This window comes from Scyliorhinus torazame, chromosome 1 (genome assembly GCF_047496885.1).
Source record: "Scyliorhinus torazame isolate Kashiwa2021f chromosome 1, sScyTor2.1, whole genome shotgun sequence".
NCBI lineage: Eukaryota > Metazoa > Chordata > Chondrichthyes > Carcharhiniformes > Scyliorhinidae > Scyliorhinus > Scyliorhinus torazame.
Genome location: NC_092707.1, coordinates 224028177 through 224049966, shown reverse-complemented (window position 1 = coordinate 224049966; position 21790 = coordinate 224028177). Strand labels below are relative to the sequence as shown.

The following is a 21790-nucleotide window of genomic DNA, read 5'->3' as shown; positions in this document are numbered from 1 at the left end:
CTTTCGGAGCACTGCTCTCCTGATTTGCAGGATACCTGCCTCCTCTCTTCCTCCAACCTTGGAAACTCCAACCCATCCAGAAACCGTCCCATTTCCTCAACCTCTCCACCCAGCTTAGCCATGTGCAGCTTCTCATAATACACCCTGAAAACCTCATTTATCGACCCCAGCTCTGACACTACCTCAGTTCTCAGTTCGCACCCTTGGAGTTTCTCTGGACGCAGCCTGCCTCTACAGCTGGTGGGCCAGCATACGTCTCACCTTCTCCCCATGTTCATATTGCACCCCCCTCGCCCTCCATAAATGCCCTGCTGCCCTTCCTGTCATCAACCTATCATACTGCCTCTGAAACCTCTTCCTCTCTGCCAACAGTTCTTTAGTCGGAGCTCCCAGGTATCTCTTGTCCACCTCGACTATCTCGTCCAACAACCGTCCATGCTCTTCTCTCCTCCTCCTCCTATCCCTATGCGTCATGGACAAGATAATTTCCCCTCGGACCACTGGCTTCAACGCCTCCCACAACGTGGCTGCCAACTCCTGGCCATTCTGATTAAGCTCCACGTAATCCCCAATCACCATCCTCACCTTTTCGCAAAACCCCTTATCTGCCAAAAAACCCAAAACTAACTCCATCCCGGCCTCTGCACCTTCCCCAAACTAAACCTCACCTCCAGCTAATGCGGTGCATGATCTGAAATCCCGCATACTCTGCCCCAACCATCCCCATCAACACTGCTCAACTCACCACAAAGAAATTAATACCATATACATGTGTGAGAAGGAGTACTCCCTGCCCAGGTTCTTGAACCTCCATGGATCAACCATTCCCACACGTTCCATAAAGCCTCCCAACTCCTTCGCCATCCTCAACCTTCCCATTGACTTGGAGCTCGACCTGTCCATCACACAACTAAAATCTCCTCCATCATCAACTGGTGCGTATCTAAGTCTGGGATTGCTCCCAGTAAACCCTTCACAAACCCCACATCATCCCAATTTGCCGCATGTACGTTGTCTAGCACCACCGGTGTCCCCTCCAGCACCTCGTTCACTATCACATATTCACCTCCCCCCGGGGCCTGCACTTCCTTAGCCCCCACAAACCTCGTCCTTTTGCTCAACAAAATGGCCACCCCTCGCGACTTTGAGTCAAACGCCGAGTGAAATACTTGTTCCACCCATCCCTTCCTCAACCTTACCTGATCCTTCACCCGTAGGTGCGTCTCCTGTAAAAAGATCACCTCAGCCTTCAAACTCCTCAGGTGTTCAAAAATCCGAGATCTCTTAATTGACCTGTCTAACCCATGGACATTCCACGTTACAATTCTTATTGGAGGCTTACACCTCCAATCCCCTCTACCGTCCAACAACATCCTCCAATTCTACCTCCTCTAATACCAACCTAAACTGGCTCATCCAAGATGGCCCCCCTCTCTGCCCATGACCACGCTCCGTCTGCAACTCTGCCACGTTGCGATCCCCTGTCCCCGTCCTCCAATCCAACCTGGCCACCTCTCGTGGCCTTCTCCCCACCTCACTTCCAGTCACCAGCATTACCTGCAAGTGTGGCCCCTCCCGCTCGAAGGCCCCCCTACACACCCTTCCGTCCCTCCCCCCACCAGCTCCTCTTAAGCCTATGCAAACGACTCCCCCATCCCACACGAATGTCCCTCAGTCGACACCCCACCCTGTGGGCCCCACCATACACATTCTTTACCTGTAAAGAAAAAAACACCCAAAATCACAAATCCCCGCCTCCAAAAAGAAAAACACCACAAACGCAAAGATGGCGGGGGAGGGAGGGCAGTGATTCCCCCTTACCAACTTCTAACTCCCCAAAGAAAAAAAAACACCCTCCGGCAACACAAAATAGCCATAACATCCAACCTTTGCAGATGCAGCTCCTCCATCTCAGAAGTGCTTTGAGAGCATTCAACTCTCAGTTCTCCTCCCCCCCCCCCCCCCCCGTTTCTCCACGGCCCACCATAGGAACTTCTCCTTCTCCACAAATTTGTGCAACCTCAAGATCAGCACTCTCGGCTTCTGCTTTGGAGACCTGTGGGCACTGTTCACCTCTGGGACCTTGTCCAGCACCCCTCCTCCACCAACCTGGCCAGCATCGTTGAGACATAATTTGTGGCACTTGTTCCTTCTAGACCCCCTGGCAGACCCACAATTCGCAAATTCTGCTGCCTGGACCTATTCTCCTGCTCCTTGACCTTCACTCTCAGTGACTTGCATAGGTCCCCAGGATCCCCACCTCCGGTCTCCACAGACACGATCCAATCATTCTGGTCGGACACCACCTTTTCCACTTCGTGTATCGTCCCCCTTGTGCCTCAAAGCACTTCTCCTCATGGGCCATCGATCCTCGCAGAGGTCCTAACGCTCCCTCAATGGTCTTCAACCATTCGCCACGCATCCTTTGCTGGTGAAATTGGTCTTTGATGAAGGCCATCAACTGCTCCATCTGGGGCTTTCCCACTGGCAACGACACTACCCCCTCCGCCATTCTCGCAATTGTTGCTACGTCACAGGTCCCCTCTAATTTCTTAGCCAGGTCTTTAACTGTTATTTGCTGGGTCTGGTAACCAGTAGACATGCCAATCTTGGGGAGAACTCCACCCTCTACACCTTCTGCATCACTTTCCTGCTGGAGCTACCTCACTAACGGGTCTGAAGTGCCCAAACCAACGCCTTCAAAATGGAACTGCCCTGTGTGCGACCAGTCATTCCATGGCCGTCACCGGAAGTTCCCCATTTGGTTGATTCTTAACTGCTCTCTGAAATGGCCTACCAAGCTCTGATCCATTAATCTAATCATCACTGAAAATGGATTGATTGCATCACTGCCCCCTGAGCTAGCCAAGTCTTGAAGGACATAGTTATCAGATTGGGCAGGTAGTGAGAGAACTAATACGTGGGAAAAATCTACTTAACCTCTATCTTGGCAATCTATCTGTCATAGATGCATTTGTCATGACAGTTCTTGTAGTTCCCATATCATCATAGTTTTGTGTACTTTCAGCCAGCGTTGTCCACCAGCTGCTTTGGATGACTTGGAGGTTGATTTACAGAGTGCTGCAGACATCCCTCAAAGCATCTTTTGTAGCTTGATCATCGGGACATGCAAATAATCTAATGCAGCAGGAATATATTTTTTCAAGAAGCTATTGAATTTTCATCTCATCTTCATCAGTTCAATTTTGATTATTTCTGGTTGAGAAGCCAACCACTTTTTCAGTTTCTTGTAGGACGGATTTGAACTGTTCTCATTGTTCTATTGGATTAATATCACTGCCCAGAGTCAGTTCTCTGTGGAATCTGTCTTCAAGTTCGTTCTGGAAAACTCATTTTAAGAGTCTATGGGCTTGTTTCTGGGCATTTTCCTTTGGATCATGGTTTGCTTTTAAAGTCAGCATTAAATCAATCCAGCCTGTGGTTGAACTGCAGGGTATAATTCTGATATATGTCATGTTAACGCATCAGGATATAATCCAAAAGATGCGAATGTTGTGAGCATGGATATCTTGCGATGGTCTTAAATCCAGCTTTCTGCTGGAATAGGAATTGGTGATGTTGAGTTCATGCTCTCGACAGAATTCTAGCAGAAGTTAAACCTTGCCGTTAACAATTGCCAATGCCATATCCGTCCAAGGTTGCTTGCCAATGCTCTTGATTGTGCCGAACTCTTGTATTGAAATATCCAAATATGATGAACTTATAATTGGAGTCAACCTTCAGTAGAGGCTTGTGCAAGTCATGGTTCAAGCCTTTTTTAGTTACTATTATAGCTTTCAAGATGGAAGCATATATGCTAATAATGGTTGTCTGGATTTATAGTTGTAGAGATAGGAGTTGATCAGGAAAACCAATGGGAGGGCGGCATGGTGGCGCAGTGGTTAGCACTGCTGCCTCACGGCGCTGAGGACCCGAATTCGATCTCGGCCCCGGATCACTTTCCGTGTGGAGTTTGCACATTCTCCAAGTGTTTGCGTGGGTCTCACCCCCAGAACCCAAAGATGTGCAGGCTAGGTGGATTGGCCATGATAAATTGCCCCTTAATTGAGAAAAAAAAATAATTGGGTACTCTAAATTTATTATTTTTTTAAAAAGAAAAACCAATGAGACTCATTGAAATTCTTGATAATAAATCCCAAACCTGAAAGATGTTGTTTACCTTTCTCTTTTACTGACCAGAAAAGTCTATAATCTGCTCCATGTTCAACCAGTTATTCCTGCTCTATGAAATGGACAGCACACCCTGAGAGGATACAGATGAGATATGGGATATACTTCTGCAAAGTGTTGAGATCTGCATATGGACCTTCCTCCAGGTGCAGGCATGGTATCCTTAACATTTTTGGATGGCATAACTGATCATCGATAAATAAGTTCATCCATCACCAATAATCGGAACACTTTGGTCTTACAATTAGCTTCAAGGGAACAGAAGTGCGGTACCAACCATGACTATAAGGAAACTACAATCCATCATAGATCAGCATTGACAGCAGCAACCTCAATACAGTAGATAGAACAGTTTTCCTATGTGGGTAGCCTTATCTCAAATGATGCCACTGCTAATAAGGACATAGACAATTGACTATCAAGGCCAATTGCTCATTTGGCTGCTTCTCAAAGTGTCTCTGGTGAAACCATTGACTATGCATCACTGCCAAAACTCAACCAAATTCTACAGTGGTTTGCACCACCACCCTCTTGTATGGATCAGAATCATGGGTTGTGTACAGAAAATAAAAGTGACAGCGAAAGCACTTCCATCAAGCATTGCTAGCTAGGTCAGCACTAATTTCCCTTGAGAAGGTGATGGTGAACCACCGCCTTGAACTGCTGCATCCATGCAGTGTATGGACACCCATAATGCTGCTGGGTAGGGAGTTCCAGGATTTTGACTCAGTGGATCCTCTACCTATTGAGCTAAAACGTTCTCCTGTATACATTTACTCCATCTAAGCCCTTAACATGATGGCTATCCCAATTAATTTGGGGAAAGTTGAAATCACCTTATATAATTACCCTCTTAATATTTCTACACCCCTCCGCACATTGCGCACATATTTGCTCCTCAATTTCCCGCTGACTATCTGGGGGTCTATAAAAGACATCTAGCAACGTAGCTGTCCTTTTTTTATTCCTGATCTCTATCCACAAAGTTTGATTTGAAGCGCCCTCCATGATATCATGTCTCCTTACCGCAGTAATTGCCTCCTTAACTAATAATGCAATGCCTCCTCTTTTACCCCCTCTGCCTTGCCTGAAAATTCTATATTCCGGGATGCTGAACTGCCAATCCTGCAGTAAAGGATTCAACCTCACTCAACCGTGTCTCTGAGATAACTATTGTATCATAATTACACGTGTCAATCATCACCCTTAACTCATCCATTTTACCTTTAATACTTCTGGCATTAAAGTAGAGGCCATCCAGCCTTGTCTTACTCCCATGAAACTTACTGCCCTGTATTCCCTCAGACCTGATTGCCTTTCTATGTTATACTGTGTCCCTATTCTGCTATCAGTCTGCATCCACTCCCCCTGCCCAAACTAGTTTAAACTCTTCCCCACAACACTAGCAAACCCACCAGCAAGGATGTTAGTTCCACTCTGGTTTAGATATAGACCGCCCTGCTTGTACAGATCCCACCTTCTCCATCTGCAAACAGTCCCGCTTCTTACTTTAAGATGGAGGGGAGACCATTGAAGCAGATGAAGATGATTGGGGCCTAGAACTCCTGCAGTAATTTCCTGCGACCGAGATGATTGATCTCCAACCAGTAATATCTTCCTTTGTGCCAAGTGTGATTCCACTAGAGCGGTTTCCTCCTGATTCCCATTGACTCCAATTTTGCTAGGCTTTCTTGATACCACACTTGGCAAAGTGTTGTCTTAATGTCAAAGGCAGCCAGGCTCATCTCCTCTCTTCAGTTCAACACTGTTCATGTTTGGATTAAGACTGTAATGAGGTCAGGAGCTGAGTGGCCCTGGCGGAGCAGGTCTGCATCATAAACAAAATAAATTCGCAACAGAGGTGATCTGCTCAACATGAATGCCTTGAGCTGGGCAAGGCATGTGTCCTGCATGGAGATATCCAGAATGCCAAAATGTGTTTGATGGTGATCTGGGCTCTGGTAAGTGACACCGAGGTGCACCTTGCAATCCCTTCGGAGACCAACTGAAGAGACTCCCTTCGGCTGATATTGACCAATATCTGGATGGACAAGAACGAAGCACAATCGAGGCAGGTAACTGAAAACACAAGTGAATTGGTCAGTTAATCTGTTAGAATAATTCCATTTCTGACTGCCTCCGACTGTAACAAGATCCTGTGGGTAGCTCTGAAAAGAGCCTTTTGATTATTAAATTTACATTTTGCTTATTCTGCGCTGTACTAGCTGCGCTTGTAGTAATAGAGGAGGCCTTGTCTTCTTTGGGACATGCCAGCGTAAACAGAAAGGGGAATGGGGCACCCCTGCCTTGTTTCCCTATATAACTGAAAATATCCCGAATTCACCTCATTCGTGCGAATACTCACCTTCAGTTCCCTATATAACTATTTAACCCACTCCACAAACTTAGGCCCAATCCCAAACCTCTCCAAAACTGCAAATAAGTAACTCCACTCTGCACAATCAAGTGCCTTCTCCGTGTCCAGTGCCACCTCCAGCTCCCTCCCTTCCGACAGAGAGAGCACTTCGTTTAACAAACGTCACACATTCAAAGACAACGCCTACCCTTTACAACCCCGTCTGATCTTCCCCGATCAACTGCAGGAGGCACTCTTTCAATCTAAGCGCCAAACCCTTGGCACAAATTTTGGCATCCACATTTAGCAGAGATATTGGCTGATTTGACCCACACTCCACTGAGTCCTTATCCTTTTATAGCAACAGTGAAATGGATGCCTGTTCCACCATTTCTCAGTGTGCCCCCTTAGCCACCGCATCCTCAAACATCTCCACCAACAGTGGCACCAGCCTATCCCAAAAAATTGTATAATACTCCCCCGGGAACCCTTCTGACACCGGTGCTTTAACCGTTTACATCTTCCCTATCGCTGCCCAAACCTCCTCAATCCCCACTGGCTTTCCCTGTAGATAGAAGGTCATGCCACACCTGGAATTTCTTCCTACTCACCAAAAGTTCCGGAGTAGGATCCACCGCATACTTCACATCCACTTCCAAAATTTTCTCTACCAGCCGCTGCGCTGCCACTTCTCTCTTGCCTCCCTAGCCACCTCCGCCTTAAACAAGATGATCTCGAGGTCAATGATTGGGGGCTTTGAGCAAAAACGTTTTTACCCAGAGAGTGGTGACGGTCTGGAATGCACTGCCTGGGAGGGTGTTAGAGGCAGGATGCTTTAAAATGTATCTGGATGAGTAGTGGCATGTCTTAATATCTACGGCTATGTGCCAAGTGCTGCCAAGTGGGATTGGGTGGGCAAGGCAGAGCCTTTCATGCGTTGGTGCCGACTCGATGGGCCAAAGGGCCTCCTCTGCACTGTAGGATTCTGTGATTTTGTGAATGAGATAGGCAATGGAGAAAGGAACTTTCTGCGAGTTAGGACATGAGTTATGGATGATCTAAAGATTACAGAGGGTCAAATGTGGGAGACCAGCAAGGAATGTGTTGTAATAGTCGGGTGTACAATTAATGAAGGCATGGGCGAAGGTTAAAAGATTTAATAATATATAAATAAAGTTTTTGGTATATGTATTATCTTCATCTAAAGAAGGAATACCTGAAAACAAATTCAACATAAATATTGACAATACAAAAATTTAGCATATAATGCTACACGACTGCATTACCTAATAAAGGAGTTGGTGAGAATGAAAAAGGAGCCCCTGAAAGACAGAAGGTAGCCCCCAAAAGTCAAAAAGTTGTTGCATGAAAATCTCAAGCAGAGCTCTCCGAGAAATGATTGACTTTTGGCACAAAGGTAGATTTAAGATAGAAAATCTGCAGTTATCTTGCAGAATGGCTTACCTGCGCCTCCCATTTCTAGTAATAATAAATAATCTTTATTATTGTTACAAGTAGGCTTACATTAGCACCGAAATGAAGTGTCTGTGAAAATCCCCCAGTCACCACACTCTAGCAACAGTTTCTTTGGCTCTCCATTTACTCAATTATTTCTTTAATTTAAAAAAAAAAATTTAGAGTACCCAATTCATTTTTTCCAATAAAGGGGCAATTTAGCGTGGCTAATCCACCTACCCTGCACATTTTTGTGTGTTGTGGGGGCGAAACCCACACAACCATGGGGAGAATGTGCAAACTCCACACGGACAGTGACCCAGAGCCGGGATCAAACCTGGGACCTCGGCTACGTGAGGCTGCAGTGCTAACCATTGCACCACCGTGCTGCCCTCCATTTACTCAATTATGGCCGCGTCCTTAAAGGATCACACATCTGCTCCGGAGGATAAATCATTCTCTATTTAGATGCTGTCACCCTCTTGAATTTACAAAGCAGCATATTAACTGGTCAACATGAGAGAGGTCATGGGGACCTAAGACCCTGCAATTCCATTTTTATGGCCCTCGTCAAATGTTTTTGAGGAGAATTTTTTGGAGTCCATTCAGTCAAAAGTACTTTCATCACTTTGTCCTTATTTTTCATGTCACTAGCAGTTTGTTGAGGACCAATGACAGGTGAGCTTTCAGCTAGATTGATTGCACAATCACAATACTCAGGACAAGATCATCTGACAAACAAGCAAACAATGAGTTGCTGTTATTTGCTACCCAGATGCCAACCCGACCCTACCAAATCTCAGCTGTCCTCTCTGGCCATCACTGCAGATCTCTGCTCATAAGATACAGAACAAATTAGACTTGCCGAATTGTGTCCAATAACATTTCTAGAAAGAGACATGAAGTTTGGTCACTGTTGATGATTATAATTATTGAAAGAGACAGATATAAGATTATTTAAATGTTGTTTCTTTATATATAGAGCAAACACATTGCTGGAGAAAGTTGCAGCAGCAGTGGAGCAATCTGCATTTTACAGTGCCCTTTGGGGGAGCATTCTGACCAGCCCTACTGTGCGGCTACCAGGGATCACTTATGTACTCGCCCATCTGAATCGGAAGCTTTCTATGGAGGACCAACTCTATATTATTGGCAGTGACATTGAACTGATGGTACTGAATTTTATATATTTGTAAATTCTTCTCTACTTACATCAGTTACATCATATTGAATGAAGTTTGAAAGCTATAGAAAGTATATTTAGTTTCAAGATGAGTATTTGAAGTGATTTTGATCAAACGTTATGCTATGAAATCTCTTATATAAAACCTGTGAAATTATAGATGAAATATTGGATTAACATTTTTATTACTTTAATGGGGAAGAATGTGCAAGTTTAAATGCCTTTATTCTGATGAGAAGTGCTCATCGACCAATGGGGTTTGATATAATGGAGTCATAGAGCAGCAAAAAGTAAAGTCTCCATTGTCCCAGATGACCATAGGCTGATTTCCCCTTTGAGGAGGAGAGCTGACTGATGGTAATTTAACCAGAGGATAACCGCACCTCAGATGAGGGGCAAGGTTGAGAAGGCGGAGCCTTCATGAATAACCTCAGCCGGTATGGGAATTGAACCCGCGCTGTTGGCCTCGTTCTTGACAGGGACATTATAAAAACAAAATATGAAACCATACTCTAAAAGGAGAAATTATGGCAATTAAGTGGTTAGCAACGCTCATATCTGGCCTTTGGTGACTGTGTGGAGTTTCCACATTCCCCCCCCTCCCCCCATTGTCTGTGTTGGTTTCCTCAGGTGCTTCGGTCAGTCCAAAGATGTGCAGCATAGGTGGGGTTACAGTGATAGGGCAGGGAAATGGGCAGAGGTGGTGTGCTCTTTCGGAGGGTTGATGCAGACTCCAAAGAATCCATAGAATCTCTACAGTTGGTGGCATGGTGGTGCAGTGGTTAGCACTGCTGTCTCACGTCACTGAGGACCCGGGTTCGATCCCGCTCTGCATCACTGTCCATGTGGAGTTTGCACATTATCCCCGTGTCTGCATGGGTCTCACCCCCACAACACAAAGATGCGAAGGGTAGGTGGATTGGCCACCTTAAATTTCCCTCTAATTGGAAAAAAAAGAATTGGGTACTCTAAATACAAAGTCAAAGATCCCAACAGTGTAGAAGGAGGTAATTTGGCCCATCGATTGTACACCAGCCCTCTGAATAGGATACAAGTAAGTGTTTTGGATGACTTCAAGTTTACGGAGCGTGGCGCGGAATGTAAGAGGTTGGATAGAAATGCATTAGAATTGTTGTCTAGAGGTAACAAAGATATTGTGAGGGTTTTGCAGCAGATGAAATGAGGTGGGATGAAGTCAGGCAGTGTTATGGAGATTGAAAGTTGATACGAATATGTGGTTGGCATCTCATTCCAGAGCCAAGTATGACAGCAAGGTTGTGAATAATCTGTTTCAACTTCACACTTGCCAGGGAGGACAATAGGATTGGTGGCCAGCAAAGAGAGTTTGTGGCAGGAACTTCAGTCTTCCCAATATTTAATTGGAGGAAATTTCTGCTGATCCAATACTGGATGTCGGATAAGTAGTCTGATAATTTAGAGACAGTAAATGGATCAGTGAAATGATTGAAGAGCTGGGTGTCAGCAGCATTAAACAGTTTTCAAGTTTTCAAACTTGTGTGATTTTGGAGCCGCAAGTGAGGTTAGGAGACCATCAATAGGTCCTCGGGGAATATCAAAGTTAAATGTGTGGAAGTAGAAGAGAGATCATGAGTGAAGTTACACCCAGCTGGCAGGTGGGAGAAGCATTTTTGGGATATGGTCAAACATGTGTCAACGGTTGCAGACTGGTTGAGAAGTACCTATTCCAATCATGCAATCACTATTCCTTAGACAATATTTATTCTGAAGAATTATCGTTAAATCCATTTCATTGTTTGGTGGATGTTTGGAGATTTTTTTGTTTACTTCTCCTTACTTAGAAAGAACCTGGAGTGGTCTGGGTGAGGTGAAGAACTGGCCATTAAATGAAGAGCTCTTGTGAATCCAGACCTTAATACTCTTTGTGGCAGCGTGTTGAATTGGTTGGCATGTAGGACAAGATAGCTTTGCTTTTGGATCTTTTGTTTCGGCAGTTGGTTTCATTTGTAGGAACTAGCTTCTACCAATTTCTTGAGTGCTGAATTAACGATCCCAGTTGATTTTTAATCCAGATTGGTTTAATATGTTTTGACTAAAACAAAAGGTTCCACTAATCATCTGATCTTTGTTAAATTCTGTAGGTTGAAGCAGTCAGTGTTTCAGTCCAGGACTCCAGTGCCCTGGTGCAGAGGAGCACCTTGGATCTCATTCTGTTCTGCTTTCCTTTCCATCTGTTTCAGGTATAAATACTATAAATGAGCAAATCTAGAAATGGAACTCTTACACATAGTAATAATAAGCAGGATATTCGGATTGAGTCATAGAATTTTACAATGCAGAAGAATACATTTGGTCAGTTTTCTAAGAGAGATGCACGTAGACCCATTACCCTGCCCTTTTCCTGTACTTATTTTAAAAAGGGACTACTATTTGCAAGTAAATGAAGAGGCCGTATTACTGTTGGACAGGGTACTAATGAAATAGTGGTCTTATTTTCATAACCTAAAATTGTTGCTCATGAGTGAAATGGTGACTGACTTCCATGGTGGCCATGGAATGAGTGGTCACACATAAGGTGGCTCCTGCCTGAGATCAGATTATCATAGAATTTACAGTGCAGAAGGAGGCCATTCAGCCCATCGAGTCTGCACCTGCTCTTGGAAAGAGCACCCTACCCAAGGTCAACACCTCCACCCAACACTAAAGGCAATTTTGGACACTAAGGGCAATTTATCATGGCCAATCCACCTAACCTGCACACCTTTGGACTGTGGGAGGAAACAGGAGCACCCGGAGGAAACCCACGCACACACGGGGAGGATGTGCAGACTCCGCACAGACAATGACCCAAGCCGGAATCGAACCTGGGACCCTGGAGCTGTGAAGCAATTGTGCTATCCACAATGCTACCACGCTGCCCGTTTATACTGGGAAGTTGCAGGTGGATAAAGTGGGAATACCAAAAAATAAGGTACTCCCCTTCGGTGGGGAATGTTGAAGAAGTACCAGACGAGTAGTGTGTCAAATAAGAGACACTCTTCAGAACAGGAAGACATGCGTGGCGTAACAGGGAAAAAGGTGGCGGAGGGACCTATGGCGGTGTTGCCTCCACAATAGCTGACGGAGCAATTGGTCAAATTCTTGGGGCCAAGTTTAAAAAAACTGGTGGCCTCAGAGACCTACCGAGGGTGGCAGAGCCGATTTGGGCTGTCCTGAAGAGAGTGGAGCAGAGGCTGGAGGTGCAGAGTGTGTTGGTCCAAAAGGAGGAAGAGATGGTGACTGACCATGAGGATTGGATTGCCTCGTTGGAGGCAGAAATGCTGATGATGGCGGATGGTCAGAAAAAGTTGAGGGAGAAGGTCAACAACTTGGAGAACCACTCAAGGAGGCAGAATCTGAGGATCGTGGGACTTCCTGAAGGTATTGAGAGAAAGAGGACCACAAAATACGTGGCCATGATGTTTGAAATGCTGGTGGAGGAGGGAGTCTTCGACCACTCTCCTGAGGTGGACTGGGCACACCGATCATTGAGGAAGAAACCAAGAGCGGATGAGCTGCCGCGGGCAATCATAGTGAGGCCACATCGGTATTTAGATAAGGAAAAGAACCTGAGGTGGGCGAAGGAGATGCGGGAATACACTTGGGCAGGCCAAATGGCTCATTTACCAGGACCTGGGGGCGGAGCTGGCCAAGTAAAAGGCCAGGTTTAATAGGGTCAAGGCGTCCCTATTCAGGAACAAGGTGCAGTTTGGGATGATAATGTACCCTGGGTCACAGTTGGGGGAAAGGAGTACTTCTTTGATATGGCAGAGGAGGCAAGTAACTTTTTAAGGGGCCATGGACTGGAGGATGTTTGAAGACTTTGGAATTTGGTTGGGTTCACGTGTGTCTTGGACTGGGGAAATGTATTCAGTAGGAGGGAGGGATGGTATGTTTTTCGTGTGGTTATGTATATTTTTGTTAGTATTTCCTACTCTGTATCATTAATTATGTTGAAGATGAATTTTGTACCATCTTCTTCCCCACATCTGGGGGTGTTTGGTTTTGGGAATATTAGAATGTGTGGGGTTTGGTGGATAGCGGGGAGGGTGGAGGAGCTTGGTGTGACGCAGTGACAAGGTGGGGCAGTGGGGGAACAAGGGAGCTATGTTAAAAAATAAAGTGTGTTCTTTGTCTTGGGTGGGGGGCACCATGCTCGCAGGTATGCTAGTTAATGGAAGCCAAGTTGGTTGAGCGGGGTGGTGACACCTGTGGTGGGTTATTGGGGGGTGCAGTGAAAGAGGGGTTCGTTTTTCTGGTTTCTTTGATTTTGGCTTGGGTTGAGATAGTGGCCATGGCAGCATGGAGCTTTCTTTGTTTGGGGTGGGGGGCAGGGGGGAGTTTCTTTTTGGAGGAGATGGTTGGAGGGTGATGGCAGCAGCCATCTTAAGGTGACCAGGGTGGAGGGGCCTGGGGGAGTCAATTGAAACTTGGATATGGATGGGTGGTGGGCAATGTGGAGCCCCCTGATCAGATTGGTCTCATGTGACGTTAGGGGTCTGAATTGACCGATCAAGAGGTCCCGTGTTTTCGCTCATTTAATGAGCTTGAAGGCAGATGTGATTTTTATGTTAGAGACGCCTGAGGGTGAAAGGTCATACAAGGTTGAGGAAAGGCTGGGTGGGGCAAGTGTTTCATTCGGGGTTGGATATGAAGGCAAGGGGGACGACAGTGTTAATTAGTAAGAGGCTGGTTTTCTCGGCGAATATCATAGTAGGGGAATCTGGGTAGATATGTTCTGGAGAGTGGGAGATTAGACAGGGTGCCCATGGTGCTGGTGAATGTCTACGCCCCCAACTGGGACCATGTCGATGTAATGAAGAGGGTGTTGACGAAGGTTCCGAACCTAGACTCAAATCCGTTGATTATGGGGGGGATGGGATCCTAGGCTGGATTGGTCATGCCCCAAGTCCTTGAACATATCTACCCAGGTGTCAGCAATGGCAGGAGAATTGTTAGGGTTTATGGAGTGAAGGGGGGAGTGGACATGTGGCGATTTGGGCGATCGGGGGTGAAGGAATATTTGTGTTCTCCGCATGCGCATCGGATGTTTTCCCGAATCTATTTCTTTGTCATGGACAAGACGTTGTTGGCGGGAGTGATTGGGGAGGCATTTCAGCAATTGTGGTGTCGACCATGTGCCGCCATTTCGTGGATTTATGTGCAGAAAAGGGAGGTTTCCAGCGACTGCAGTGAGACTGGATGTAGAATTGTTAGTTGATAAAGATGTGTGTGAAAGGTTCGGGGTGGCTTTGCGCACCAATGTTAAGCTTAATAAAAGTGAGGAGGTTTCTGCCTCCGTGCTGTGGGAGGCGTTTAAGGTGGTAATTGGGGGATGATTATTTCGATCAAGGCACATAGTGATTTTGGCAGTGGATCCGAGATACTCGGCCCCTGAGGAGGGGTTGTTGAAAGCGAGGACCAAACTCCAGATGGATTTTGAGGATTTTACTATGGGGAAGGCAGTGGGGCAGTTTCGCCAGGTTAAAGGAGCATTTTATGAGTATGGGGAGAATGCCAGTAGGCTGCTCACGCACCAGGCGGCGGTAAGGGAGAATGGGCAGGTAAGGGATTCGGGGGGTGAAGGATCCTCTTATCTCTTAATCAGGATAAGGTACTCAGTCCGGTTTGAGGTGTCCAAGCACTCTTTATTTCCAATAATTTACTTGGTACATTTGCACTATCTCTAATCAAATTATTCCTTTCCAGATGATTATACATCCTATCTCTTATAAACCTTTCCAAGATTTTGCCCACAACAGAAGTAAGGCTCACTGTCTATAGTTTCCGGGGTTGTCACTACTCCCCTTCTTGAACAAGGGGACAACATTTGCTAACCTCCAGTCTTCTGGCACTATTCCTGTAGACAAAGATGTTTTAAAGATCAAAGTAAGAAGTTTTACAACACCAGGTTAAAGTCCAACAGGTTTGTTTCGATATCACTAGCTTTCAGAGCGCTGCTCCTTCCTTTTTAAAAAAATATATTTATTAAAGTTTTTTAACACAATTTTTCTCCCTTACAAACAATAATCCCCCCCCTCGTAACAAAAAAAAAGAGAAATCGCGCAGAGCAAGATATATACATGGCAAAATGATATATTTACACAGCTTTGTACACTGGCCCTCACCCGTACGTGCCAGTTTCCCCAACCCTTCATGTTATCTCTTGATCATCCACCCTCCCAGGCAGTCTCCCCCACAACCCCCCCCCCCCCCCCCAACCCCACCGCCTCCAAGGTTACTGCTGCTGCTGCTGCTGACCGACCTTCTTCTAATGCTCCGCGAGATAGTATACGAACGGTTGCCACCGCCTGTAGAACCCCTGCGCAGACCCTCTCAAGACAAACTTAATCCTCTCCAACTTTATGAACCCAGCCATATCATTATCCAGGCCTCCAGGCTGGCGGGCTTCGCCTCCTTCCACATTAGCAAGATCCTTCGTCGGGCTACTAGGGACGCAAAGGCCAGAATGCCGGCCTCTTTCGCCTCCTGCACTCCCGGTTCGTCCACTACTCCAAATATTGCTAGGCCCCAGCTTGGCTTGACCTGGACTTTCACCACCTGAGATATTGCTCCCGCCACTCCTCTCCAGAACCCCTCCAGTGCCGGGCATGACCAAAACATATGGACGTGGTTCGCCAGGCTCCCTGAGCACCTTCCACATCTGTCCTCTACCCCAAAGAACCTACTCAACCTCGCCCCCGTCAAGTGCGCTCTGTGGACCACCTTAAATTGTATCAGGCTGAGCCCGGCACACGAGGAGGAGGAATTAACCCTACCTAAGGCATCAGCCCACAGACCTTCCTCGATCTCCTCCCCCAGCTCCTCCTCCCATTTACCCTTCAACTCTTCTACCAGCGCTTCCCCCTCTTCTTTCAACTCCTAGTGTATTTCCGACACCTTGCCCTCCCCAACCCATACACCCGAGATCACCCTATCTTGAACTTCTTGTGCCGGGAGCAACGGGAATTCCCTCACCTGTCGCCTCACAAAAGCCCTCACCTGCATATATCGAAAGGCATTTCCTGGGGGTAACTCGAACTTCTCCTCCAGTGCCCCTAGGCTCGCAAACATACCGTCGATGAACAGGTCCCCCATTCTTCCAATCCCCACCCGATGCCAGCTTTGGAACCCCCCGTCCATCTTCCCCGGGACAAACCGGTGGTTACCCCTGATCAGGGACCACACCGATGCTCCCATTGCACCCCGGTGCCGTCTCCACTGGCCCCAGATCCTTAGCGTTGCCGCCACCACCGGGCTCGTGGTATACTTTGTCGGCGAGAGCGGCAGCGGTGCCGTCACCAACGCCCCCAGGCTCGTTCCTTTACAGGACGCCATCTCCATCCTCTTCCATGCCGCCCCCTCTCCACTTGCGGATCATCGCCACATTTGCTGCCCAGTAGTAGCTCCCCAGGTTTGGCAGCGCCAACCCTCCTCGGTCCCTACTGCGTTCCAGGAACCCTCTCCTTACTCCCGGGGTCTTATTCGCCCACACAAACCCCATAATACTCCTGCCTACTCTCTTAAAAAAAGGCCTTGGTTATCACGATGGGAAGGCACTGAAACACAAACAGAAACCTCGGAAGTACCACCATTTTGACCGACTGCACTTTACCCGCCAGCGAGAGCGGTAACATGTCCCATCTTTAGCGCTGCTCCTTCCTCGGGTGAAGCAGCGCTCCGAAAGCTAGTGACATCGAAACAAACCTGTTGGACTTTAACCTGGTGTTGTAAAACTTCTTACTGTGCTCACCCCAGTCCAACACCGGCATCTCCACATTAAAGATCAAAGCCAAAGGCTCAGCAATCTCCTCCCTAGCTTCCCAGAGAATCCTAGAATAAATCCCATCCGGCCCAGGGGACTTATCTTTTTTCACACTTTCCAGAATTGCTAACACCTCCTCCTTATGAACCTCAAGCCCTTCTAGTCTAGTAGCCTGAATCTCAGTATTCTCCTCATTGTCTTTTTCCTGTGTGAATACTGACAAAAAATATTCATTTAGCACCTCTCCTATCTCCTCGGTCTCCAAGCACAACTTCCCACTACTGTCCTTGACTGGCCCTACTCTTACCCTAGTCATTTGTTTATTCCTGACATATCTATCGAAAGCTTTAGGGCTATCCTTGATCCTACCTGCCAAAGACTTCTCATGTCCCCTCCTGGCTCTTCTTAGCTCTCTCTTTAGGCCCTAGCTAACTTGTAACTCTCGAACGCCCTAACTGAACCTTCATGTCTCATCTTTACATAAGCCTCCTTCTTCCTCTTGACAAGTACATTGAAAAGTCCTTGAGGTACTGAAGAGGGAATGCAAAAAGCTTCAAGATAAAAGTAATTCAAGATTTACAGAATACAAGTCATTTCAACTAAAGGCTTTTTTCAAAAGTGGTTTTCACAAATGCTTCAAGAATCTCGGAACGCTAGAATTCGTCTACTAATCATTCATACAGATCACATTCTTAAAGGACTCCTTATCTATGGTTTAGCCCCTTATTTACTTTCATTGGATCTAATTCTCAGCTGAGACCCCCTTGATTTGTTTAGAAAGTGTCAGTCACTTAACAGGTGATTGGTTAATTAGACATTAATCAATTACTCCAAATTAATTTTCCTTCTCATGCCTCCTGTCCCATGGGCAAACTCCCTACATCACGGCTGGTCAAAGTTACGAGAATGTTCCAAATTCTTTGAATGTACCCTCCTATCACATCTCTTGAGTACATCTTTTGCCACATTTGTCAGTATCTATAGACTGTCATGTCTATAGTCATGGTCAGTTTGAGGTGCCATGGGTTAATGACTTTCTGTATTTGAAAACCATGGACTTTGTGAGGAAGGAGCTGACCACGTTTCCAAGGTAGCCAGCCCCATTGTTGCTTGAAAAGATTGTGTCTGAAGGTGAGATAGGGGAGGGTCGGGTCTCCAATACCTGTGGGGAATTAATGCAGTGGAAGAGGGCCTCGGTAGAGGAGGTAAAACAAAGGTGGAAAGAGAAGTTGAAGGAGTATTCAAAGCGGGGGTATAGAGTGAGGGCCTGTGGAGGATAAATTCGACCTCCTCTTGTGCAAGATTGAGCCAAAATTAAATTCAAAGTGGTGCATAGAACGCACGTGACAATATCACAGATGAGTTTTTTTTTCTGGAGGTGAAGGATAAATATGAGCGGTGTTCAAGGGGGTCTAAAAACCACACTCATGTTCTGGTCTTGCCCGAAGTTGGTTAAGTTTTGGGAGGCTTTTCTGGGGGTTACATCAGCGATTTTGGGGTGAAGGTGGCCCCAAGCACGTGGGTGGGTGATATTTGGGGTGTCAAAGGTTCTGGGAGTGCAAGTGGGAAGTGCTTTACCTTCCTGATGGCCTAGAGGCGGATTTTGTTAGTGTGGTGGGCTCCGGAGCTACCCAAGGCGGTGGGGTCGATGAGTAACCTCTCGAGCTGGAGGTTGTTCATCACCTTCAAGGGGTGGTAGACGTTGTGGGTGGAGGGGGGGGGGGGGTAAGGTTTGTTACGGGTTATTTTTGTTTTACATCGTAAAGTAGGGCATGCGGATATTCAAGGTAATGGAGAGTTTTTTGTATTGTGGCAGGTGTATAAAGATAAATATTTCCTGTGTTTGGTACAAACATTGAAAATGCCTTGAATCAAAATATTTTTTTTTAATGAGTGAAATGGCAATGAATGATCCATTTCTCATACAACATTTGGTTTTGATTGGTTTAATGATCCTCTGGACTATGACCACCCAATGCAGATTGTTGAATTAAGGAAATGGATGTCATGTTTGTAATGTTCTTGTCGGATGGCCTGATTTATATTAATAATAATAGCCTTTTATTGTCACAAGTATGAAGTTACTGTGAAAAGCCCCTAGTCACCACATTCCGGCACCTGTTCAGGTAAGCTGGCAAGCTATTACAAGAGCATTTGTAGCTAAAGCTATAAACGATTTATTAACATTAACTGTGGGTCAAATATATATAAAACAACAGATGAATAAAAGTATGAACATACACAACCTCTCTCCCAACTCCCTAGTCAGCCTGAGGTCACCCGACTCCAACATTCACTTGTATACTAATGAGACTCCTCGTGTCCAGTCAGTGAATTTCAACACAACCATGATATCACTACAATGTGGGATTAAAAACTCCTCCCTGTTCCTATCCCCGTTTGCTCTCCCGCCTCTGTTGAGTGGTCACCCCCACCCCCTGCCTGGCGCCATCCCCCCTGTTGGGGGTGCGCTGCGGCCCTGCTTTGTTGCATGTCCCCGGCACTAGCTTTCCTGCTAATGTGGTGGCCCTTCTCTCGGGGGTTACTGTCTCGCTTCTCCCTTGCCCGGCCTCTACGGTTTTCTGCCCGCTCTGCCCCCCTCCTACCCTGCACTCCTCTCGCTTGCTCTCCCTTCTCCGCTACTTGTTCCTTCGTGCTGCGGCCTGGTCTCCCACCTGAAGCGGTCCCTCGGGCAGTGGTTTGCTTTTTGTTCAGGGTGCGCTCGCCGTGGGGGGGTGGGGGGGGGGGGGGGGGGGGCTGGCGTTGCCTCACTCTTTTCCCGCCCGCCCCCCTCCATATCGGCGTGTTGTTGCCCCTTGCTAGGGGTCCCTTATTTCTACCCGTATTTTCCAGCCCGTGTTCCTCAACAAACTTGTTTGCTTCGGCTGGAGCTGTGAAGAAGTACTCTCTTGGTATGTGACCCAGAGTTTCGCTGGGTAAAGCATACCAAAACGCACTTCATTCTTGTGAAGAGCTGCTTTCACTCTATTGAATTCGGCCCATCTCCTGGCTAGGTCTGCCCCAATGCCCTCGTAAACTCTAATGGAGTGTCCTTCCCATTTGCAGGGTCTGTTTTTCCTGGCGCAGCGCAGGATTGTTTCCCTGTTTGGTACCGGTGCAGTTTAGCGAGAACTGCTCTCGTGTGGTCCTCTGCCTTGGGATTCAGGCGCAGTGACTGATGTTCTCTGTCCCTTTCTGGTGGGTTGGGGAACGTTTTGCTCCCCACTAAGTTGCCCAGCATCTCGGCCACGTATGCTGTTAGGTTTCTACCCTCGATCCCCTCTGGTAGGCCCACTATCCTGACATTTTGCCTTCTCGAGCTGTTTTCTTGATCGTCCACTCTGCCCTTCAGGCTCCCCTGTGTTGTGCCTAGTCTCGCACCTCCTTCTCCAGGGCCGTGATCCGGTCGTTCATGTCAGTCGTGGCTTTCTCCAGCTCCTTAATGGTCACCTCTTGGGCTTCCAGTTTCTCTTCTGCTCTGCCCAGAGCGAGCTGCACCTCTGCGGCCTCTATGTCCACTCTGGCCTCTGCCTTGTTTACCTGCTGATGTTCCCTCAGCACCTCTGCAAAGGCTGCCTTCCAGTTCCAGTTCCCCCCTGGCCCAAGGGGAAAATGCACCTGTCTGCCCAGTTCTTTTTGTTGCGGCGAACCTTCCGTTCAGCTTTGTGCGCTGATTAGCTCGTCCGAACGGGCTCCTGCTGCTGCTGGCTCGGTCCCCGCTTTTGGTCCCTGCCTTGGTCCGGGCTGCCGCTCGTCTTACGCTGCGTTCTCCTGCTGGGGGGGTCGCCGGTCGTTCCTGCTGGCTCGGTCCCCGCTTTGGTCCGGGCCGCCGCTCGTCCTGCCCTGCGCTCTGCTGTCATGCAAATATAGAAAGTGCTGAAGAATTTTATTGTGGATACTGTGTACGCTAAAAAGGATAAACTCCTGACTCAGTTAGGTTGCATCCACAAATGTTAAAACACGTTAAGGAAGAAATAGCAGAGGCACTATTACGTATTTGTAGAGACTCACTAAGAAAGAGACTAATTGCAGGGTAGTGGCGAAGTGCTTCTGTTATTACTATAATTAAAAAGGAAGATAGAACAAGTTCAGGGAACTTTATTGCTTATCATTGGATGGTAAGATATTGGGATGTTTACTTAAAGATGTAATGTAAAAACATCTAAAAGCTATAAATAAAATAATCAGATTTCAAAAGGATGATCATGCTTGACCAACTCTATTGCATTCCCTATTGCATTTTTGAAGAAACAACAAAGAGTAAACAAGGGTAATGTAATAGCTGGATTTTCAGAAGATGTCTGTAAATGTCGTAAATTTACAATCAGGGGACTATAAAACAGAAAACAAATGGTGAGGGTTAAGGGTAGCTGCTCAGACTGTGTTCCTCAGGAATTGGTACTGGGGCTGCTGTAGTTTACAATCTACTTTAACGACTTGAACTCTGAAATTGGAATAGAATTCCATCATTTGTGGAAGGCACCAAATTGCGGCATACAGTTGAGGGAGACTGCAACAATATGCAAAAAGACATCAATACAAGCTTGTAGAATATTGTCAAATTGATTTCAATATGTATAACTACGATGGTGCCATCTGGTAGGAAGAATAAAGGTGCTTTGATCAATAGAGGAACAAAGGGATCTATAATGAATTCAGGAGAAATTTATTTCCCAAATACGGGTAAGAATGTGAAACAAGCTACCACAAGGGCTGGTTAGGCAAATAGCTTTGATGCATTTAATAGGAAGTTAGATTAATTCAAGAGGAAGAAAGGAATAGAATGATGAGTTTGTCTGCAGATGGGCAAGAGTAGCAGAGA

At 46.6% G+C, this 21790-nt stretch overlaps 1 protein-coding gene across 7 annotated transcripts in view; it reads left to right on the top strand.

Annotated features, from left to right (window-relative positions):
* dop1a (DOP1 leucine zipper like protein A) overlaps nt 1–21790 on the top strand; it is a 431858-nt gene that overhangs the window by 75431 nt on the left and 334637 nt on the right. For all 7 annotated transcript variants that reach the window (XM_072502754.1, XM_072502737.1, XM_072502731.1 and 4 more), the window contains exons 5-6: nt 8985–9174; nt 11306–11404. In XM_072502754.1, coding sequence (XP_072358855.1) covers nt 8985–9174; nt 11306–11404 — 289 coding nt within the window. The remainder of the gene's footprint in view (nt 1–8984; nt 9175–11305; nt 11405–21790) is intronic.